Raw genomic sequence first — 7,783 nt, forward strand, 5'->3', positions numbered from 1 at the left:
TATCTAAATAAGGCTTGAATACTCTATTCATAAGGTTTATGAATGTTGCAGGCGCATTGGACAAACCAAAGGACATAACTAGGAGCTCATAATTACCATAACGGGTCCTGAAAGCTGTCTTTGGAGTATCACATCCCCTTACCCTTAACTGATGGTAGCTTGATCTGAGGTCTATCTTAGAGAAACAAGTAGCACCCTGAAGCTGATCGAAAAGATCATCAATTCTCGGAAGAGGATACTTATTCTTAATGGTAACCTTGTTTAACTGGCAGTAATCTATACACATCCTAAGGGAACCATCTTTCTTCCTCACAAATAAGACTGGAGCTCCCCAAGGTGAGACAATTGGTCAAATAAAGTCCTTATCAAGGAGAGCTTTCAACTCTTCTGGATCCATTCTATATGGAGAAATAGATATAGGAGGAGTATCTGGAAGAATGTCTATATCGAAGTTTATTCTTCTCTCAAGAGGGACTTCAAATAGATCATCTGGAAAGACTTCTGGAAACTCACTTAAAACAGGACTGACTCAATAGGAGGTGGCTCAACACTAGAATACTTAACTCGAACCGAATGACAGACACAACCCTTAGAAACTAACTTTCTCACCTTTAGGTAAGAAATGAAACGACCCCTAGGCACTACTGAACTACTACTCCACTCTATAACCGGCTCATTAGGAATTTGGAACCTAACAACTCGAGTTCTACAATCAATGGAGGCATAACATACATGAACACAGTCCATATCTAGTATGACATCAAAACCTACCATGTCTAACTAGATTAAATTACCCATGGTGTCTTTGTGATTTATGGAAACGACACAATCACGATGTAACCGCTTAGCTAAAATAGACTCCCCAACAGGTGTAGAAACACAAAAAGGTTCACAGAATTTTTGAGGAAGAACATCAAAATTATTTGCAACATAAGGAGTCACAAATGATAAACTTGCTCCTAGGCCTAGCAAAGCATAAACATCAAGAGTAAAGACTTTGATCATACCAGTGACAATATATGGAGAATTATCTTGCTTTTGACGACTAGTGATCGCATAAAAGCGGTTTGCTTCTCTGCCAGTACCGAAAGTAGATACTCTAGGTGCAGCCTTGTCTAGTGGAGCAACTGATGAAGATTGGGCCTTATTGCTCTGATTCCCATTACCTTGTTGATTCTTAGGGCACTCTTTCATAAAGTAACCCTCTTGTCCACACTTGAAACAACCTATGGAGCCATCGCGACATTTACCTGGATGGGTTCTGCCATACTTAGCACATGCAGGAGCCCAATTACCTCATTGTGCCACTCTACCCTGAGATTGGGCAGGTCTAGCTTTGAAATGCAGTAAATTCTAACTATTGTACTCACCTTTGTTTCTGAGTGCAAGTGCACTAACAGATGATGGAGCATGAATGTTTTTCTTTTGTTGGAAAGAAGATTGGTTCACATTATTTCTCTGCCTCCCGGACTCATTCTCTGTCTTAGCCTTCTTGTTTCTAAATTCCTCCCTATCCCTCAGCTTCTCCTCTTCAACTTGCTGCACATAGACCATCAACCTTTCTATATACATGTCCTCAATTAGCATAGCTGCCCTGCTGTCTTTGCTGGACAGACAGGACAACCTAGCAACAAAAACACTCATCTTGCTTCTAATATCTGCAACCATCTATGGAGCATATCGGGAAAGTTGGATGAACTTTAAACCACACTCATGAACACTTAGTGAATCCTGCTTAAGGGTGAGGAACTCTCGTATCTTGGCCTCTCTCAGTTCTTAGGGGAAGAAAGGCCCCAAGAAGGCCTCCTCAAAACATGCCCAACTCGCAGCTGGTGCTCCTTCAACTCTACCCTTCTTTCACTGGTCAAACCAAGTCCTAGCAACATTCTTCAATTGATATGCATCTAGTTTTACTCGCTCAACATCGACAACGTCCATAACATCAAATACCTTTTGCAGTTCCTCAATAAAGTTCTCTAGATCCTCAGTAGTCCTTGAACTAGTGAAACTTGGAGGATTCATCCTCAAGAATTCTCGGATCCTCGAAGTATCAGCCTCTTCTTGTCGATCCCCTCTTTGTTGTCCAACCTGGTTAGTCACAGCTTGACTTAGCATTTTATCGCTTCCCTCAACTCTCAGCCTTGGTGACCTCCCCTTAGGGCTGCACTTCAAATGCATTAGATACCCCTGGTTTCTCAACGTTCCTCCTAGAAGGACGACCTCAAACAACTCCTCGTGGAGGCATGATTAACTGGAAAAAAACACGTACAATCACGAATTAAAAGAAACTTTTTTGAGATTAAACTCTATCACACGAAATGAGTATGAAAGAAATGAGAATATTATCCTATGTGTCGCAGCCTCCTAATTATAGATGTGGTGTTGGGTTTTAAAAGGTGTGAATGGAAAATGAAGAGTTGCGACTTTTATGAAGAGTTGTGACTTTGATGAAAAGTTGCGACTTTTATGAAGAGTTAAGACTTTTATGAAAAGTTGTGACTTTTATGAAAGGTGGTGACCTTTCCAAAAGATTGTGACTTTTCCAAAGGTTTGTGGCCTTTCCGGTAATGCACAATAAGAACCTTTTCACATGACCCTTTGTTTTCTATAAATTGAGGAATTTCCTCTCATTTTAAAAATAGAATTTTTCTGGACTTCTTCTACTACTAAATCTAGTATTCTAAGTGTACTTTACTGCCGTTGAGTGGCTCGCTGACACCAGCGTTTTGGGTATCAATACACTGGTGATTGAGATCATTCTATCCTGGGAAGACATATTCCAAATCAAACCTCGGATACTAGGGGGGAATAATTTCCTTAAGGGAAAACTGTGCATTCAATGGGCTTGATCTTCTTTCTGTTTTTCCAGATTCTAGTATGTGTTACAAATTTTAGATTTATGAATTAATTTGTGTTCTTCTGTTCTTCACTGGTTCATTAAACTTTGGTAACTTCGTGTTTCTGCAAAGTTTGTTGGAATCAGATTGACAACAATTCTTCTTTAAGGAAAAAAAATATTTTGTATATTTTATCTAATTTGTTTCTGATTCTAGTTTCTCTACTAGTTTTAATTTTCTAGTTGTGAAAATGTTCTTAAACTTTATTGTGTCTTACCAAGTTCTTCAAAGTTTTGTTCTAAGTATCTTAGGAATACAAGATGAACAACAATCTTAAGGAAATTATTATACTGTTGGTATTTCTTGTATTCTACTGATTGAGACAAACATATCATAGAAGTAGAAGTTTAAGGCATTACTTCTCCCTAATTCGGTGCTTTGTTTAGCAAGGTCGATGTGAGAATATATAGAAAAAATTGGTGCTATTTTGGTTAAAGATTACACCAGGTAACCTTCTTATTATTTATCTAAGGAGGAAAATAGTTTCTAAGAGTTAACAATTTTGATTTTTTATCATGTGTATCTTTGGAAAAAGATCTGCAAACCATTTGTTGTGGAATGAATTTTTCTTGGCAAATAGTATTGCCTTTAAAATTCTTTAGTTTGCAAAATGAGAGATGCATATTTTTGTTTGATAAATAGTATGTCAAAATGTTATAGTTGGAAGACTATTTGAAAAGAAAAACATTCCTATCTGATAAAGACTATGTTTAATTCTTTTTGTAGACTAAAGAAAAAAAAACTTTTGTAGTTTTATACTCCATGTGAAATTTGATTGTGTCTAATTTTTGTAGGCTAAAAACTTTTGTAGTTTATTACTCTGGATAAATCAGACTATGCAATTGGTTTGAAAAATTATGAAAACTTCACATAATAAGTCAATGTTGTACTTTTGACTTTCTATAAACTCACGGTTATATAGAAACAAATTGTACAATTTTTTTGTCTTTATTGTTAGTATCCTAAATACTAAGTGGTATGTCTATTTGTGATAGATTGAAAAATGTCAGTGACTTAGAGTTTGTGATTTTGTGCCTCTATGAATGAACTTTGACACTATGTAAATATTGTCAAAGAGAATTGAAGCAATATAATTCTTTTGTAGAATAATATTTCCAAAAGAGGTTTCATAGTGCCAATGACATTTTGATAGTCTTGGAAAATATGTGGAAAAACTATTTTCAAATACTTGAAAAATATTTTTGAGATCATATTTAAAATGTGGGGGTTCTTTGCTTATGATAAAGATAAAATTAGACTTGGTGTCTACTTTAATTCTGGAGCAAAAGATATGAAATTCAATGATACTTTTGTATTATGTTAGACCCACAAAATTCTTGGAGTATATTCGGTATTGTGGTTGTTGAGTTTCTCTATTACTAGTATGATGTGATGATGTGACTAGTATGAAACTACCAAATTATATATATACTTGTTCAAAATAAAAGTGTTCTTTTATGAAAAAAGTGTCACTTAAAATGTTGTGATTTTTCATGAAAATATGTCTATTATAACAAAAGTATTTGCATAGACATGAATATTGGTGAATAATTATTCGTTATGTTTTGTAAAAGAAACATTTGGATTATATTGCCTTTATTGGACCTGATGAAACTTTGTTTACGGGTAGTTCTATAACAATCAAATTGAAAGTTATGGAAAGGTCCTGCTGAAAAGGACATTTGACAAGGTGATGACTCTAAACAATGTTTGTGTCATACAAAATTGTAAGAAATAAGAACAAATATCTGTGAGAAAAAACTACCTCGCGGAGAGCTTTCCAAACTCAATATTTTTATTTGTTCTTACTTGCTTGAGTCAAACTGTTTGTGCCATCAAAACCTTGTAAGGAAAATTGATCAACTTAGAAGTTTTGTCTAACTTTGAGTGCAATAAATAAAAAATGTCAAGTCTGTGTGAAATCTAAGTATGCTGAGAATTCTTATAAATCTGTTGAAAGGAATTCTAATCCCTTAGAATTGATTTACACTGACATTTGTGATATGAAGTCAACACCATCTCATGGTGGAAAAAAGTATTTTGTAACTTTCATTGACAATTGCATTAGAAATGACTGTCTATTTGCTGAATGGTAAGGATGAAGCAATAGAAACGTCTAGACAATATAATATTGAAGTTGAAAATCAATTGGGAAAAAGATAAGAAGTAATAGGGATGGAGAGTATAAATCTTATTTTGCAGAAATATGTTTGTAAAGTGGAATTATCCATCAAACTGCTGCCCTATTCACCTTAATCTAATGGAAAAAAAAACTTAACTTTGAAGGAAATGGTCAATGCATTACTTATGAGTTCTGGTTTACCACAAAACTTGTGTGGAGGAACTATCCTTACTTCAAAAGGGAACAACAAAAAGTTTTTCCTTTTCATAAAGAAAGCAATAAAAAGTTTTATTTTTCCAGGACACAATCTATTCCATATGAGAAATGAAAATGAAGGAAATCCAACTTGAAATATTTCAAAGTGTGGGGGTGTCTAGCCAAAGTCCAAGTTCCTATTTCTAAAAGGATTAAAATAGGACCTAAGACAGTGGACTGTAATATTAGACTTGAGTAGTCTAGTGAAAGGTCTAAACGGCCTTGGAAAGAATAAAAGGATAATGTACTTAATAAATATATTCCGAGGTATAGTAAATGTCAAAGGACATCTACTTTCTTCGAATATGATTTTGTAACATTTCTTGTGTCTTTTGTAAACTCATCCTTTTGGACATATGGTGTTAATAGTGAGATTGGTTCAATCTTGAGCAATCCTATTGGAAGTTGGTTTATCTTCCCCCAGGAAATAAACTTTTGGGTTCAAAGTGAATCCTCAAAAGGAAAATGAAAGTCGATGGAATTGTTGACAGATATAAAACAAGAAAAAAAACAAGGTCTTGATCTTTTCGACACATACTCGCCAGTAACTAGAATTACATTCATTTGGATGTTAATTTTGTTAGTTGTGGTATATGACCTCCAAATTCATCAAATGAATGTGAAAAAAACTCTCTTAAATGGAGAATTGGAGGAAGAAATTTACATGGAACAACCCGAGGGTTTTGTGGTTCCTGGTAAAGAAAAGAAAATGTGCGAACTTGTTAAGTTATTTTATGGACTAAAACAAGAGCCCAAACAATGACATAAGATATTTGACCAAACTATGTTGGTAAATGGATTTAAGAATGATGTAAGTGATAAATGTGTTTACATTAAAATCACTAGGTCATTGTTTGTTTGTATAATTGGTGATATATTGATCATCAATAGATACACTAATGGCATAAATGCTACTAAACGTATGCTAGAAAGCAAGTTTGCAATGAAAAATTTTGGAGTTGCTGATGTGATCTTAGGTATAAGAATCCTTAGAACTCCATAATGTTTAGCATATTCGCGGTCTCATTGCATTGAAACGGTACTTGACTAGTTCAAATATTTGGATTTCAATATTGTCAAATCTCCAGTAAATGTGAGTTTTGCATTTCAAAAGAGTGAAGGCAAAAGTGACTCACAATTGGATTGTGCTAAAGTATTGAGAAGTATGATGTATATCAAAAAGTATACGCGATCAGATATAGCCTGTGCTATTAATTAACTGAGTCGGTTCACAAATAATCCCAATTAAACTCATTGGATGAAAATGAAAAGAATTTTGGGGTATTTAAAACATACTCAAAACTATATCTTGCATTATACAAATATCATACAGTATTGAAAGGATATAGTGATGTAAATTGGATCACCGGGACCAAATAGAGTAAAATCCACGAGTGGATATGTATTTACTCTTGGTGGAGGAGCAGTCTCTTGGAAATTTTCTAAAAAGACATGTATTGCTAGCTCTACAATGATCTCTGAGCTAGGTGCTCTAGATAAGGTCGGTGAACAAGTTGAAAGACTCCGGAATTTCTTGATAGATATTCTTTTTGGCCCAAACCTTTGGCATCAATATGCATACACTTTGATAGTCAAGATGCAATAGGTAAGGCATGGAGCATGATGTATAACGGAATGTCTCGTCATATAAGACATAGACATGATACCGTTAGAAAACTACTCTCTAGTGGAATTATCACAATTGACTATGTAAAGTCAAAGGATAATGTGTCGGATCCACTTACAAAAAGGCCTAACTAGAGAGAAAGTTGAAAGATCATCTAAGGGAATGGATTTACGGCTTAAGACAAGTCATCATGNACATCATTAAGGCTTGTTATAGAGTTAATAAAGCTTAATGTTTTTAATGATTTGCTAAGTTTGGCAGATTTGACCAAATAGTGTATCTACGCGATAACACGGTTAGAAATCACCTATGTGAGTGTGAAGTGTAAGCCGCTTCAAAGAGGATGATTGTCAAAAGCCCATCTCTCTATACACTCATGAAATCAGGAGGTGTTCATGGCTGAAATGAACACAACCGTAAGAACCATAAACGGTAAAGGGTTAATTATGTGACAGATGGTTGTCTAGGTATACACCAAAGCTCGACGGTTCAAAGATATCGCATATACCGATCGACCGAGTATATCCGACATATGTTCACTACGAAAAGTCCAAGGGGAAACCTACTTATCCAGATGCAATTAATTCTTGCTTGTAAAGTACACATACTTGTCCGTTTCTTTGTCTTGGAGTCATTCCCCATTCATGCGGGGGATTGTTGGGTTTTAAAAGGTGTGAATGGAAAATGAAGAGTTGCGACTTTTATGAAGAGTTGTGACTTTGATGAAAAGTTGCGACTTTTATGAAGAGTTAAGACTTTTATGAAAAGTTGTGACTTTTATGAAAGGTGGTGACCTTTCCGAAAGATTGTGACTTTTCCAAAGGTTTGTGACCTTTCCGGTAATGCACAATAAGAACCTTTTCACACTACCCTTTGTTTTCT

At 35.0% G+C, this 7,783-nt stretch overlaps 1 protein-coding gene across 1 annotated transcript; it reads right to left on the reverse strand.

The window, feature by feature from the left end:
* Positions 1-349: 349 nt before the first annotated feature.
* LOC125864005 (uncharacterized) lies at positions 350-1,668 on the reverse strand. The gene is made up of 3 exons (XM_049543957.1): positions 1,371-1,668; positions 1,008-1,187; positions 350-489 (listed from the first exon to the last, which is right to left on the reverse strand). Exons 1-3 carry the CDS (start codon positions 1,666-1,668, stop codon positions 350-352), a joined length of 618 nt encoding a protein of 205 aa, XP_049399914.1.
* Positions 1,669-7,783: the final 6,115 nt, after the last annotated feature.

Source organism: Solanum stenotomum, chromosome 5, assembly GCF_019186545.1.
Source record: "Solanum stenotomum isolate F172 chromosome 5, ASM1918654v1, whole genome shotgun sequence".
Lineage (NCBI taxonomy): Eukaryota > Viridiplantae > Streptophyta > Magnoliopsida > Solanales > Solanaceae > Solanum > Solanum stenotomum.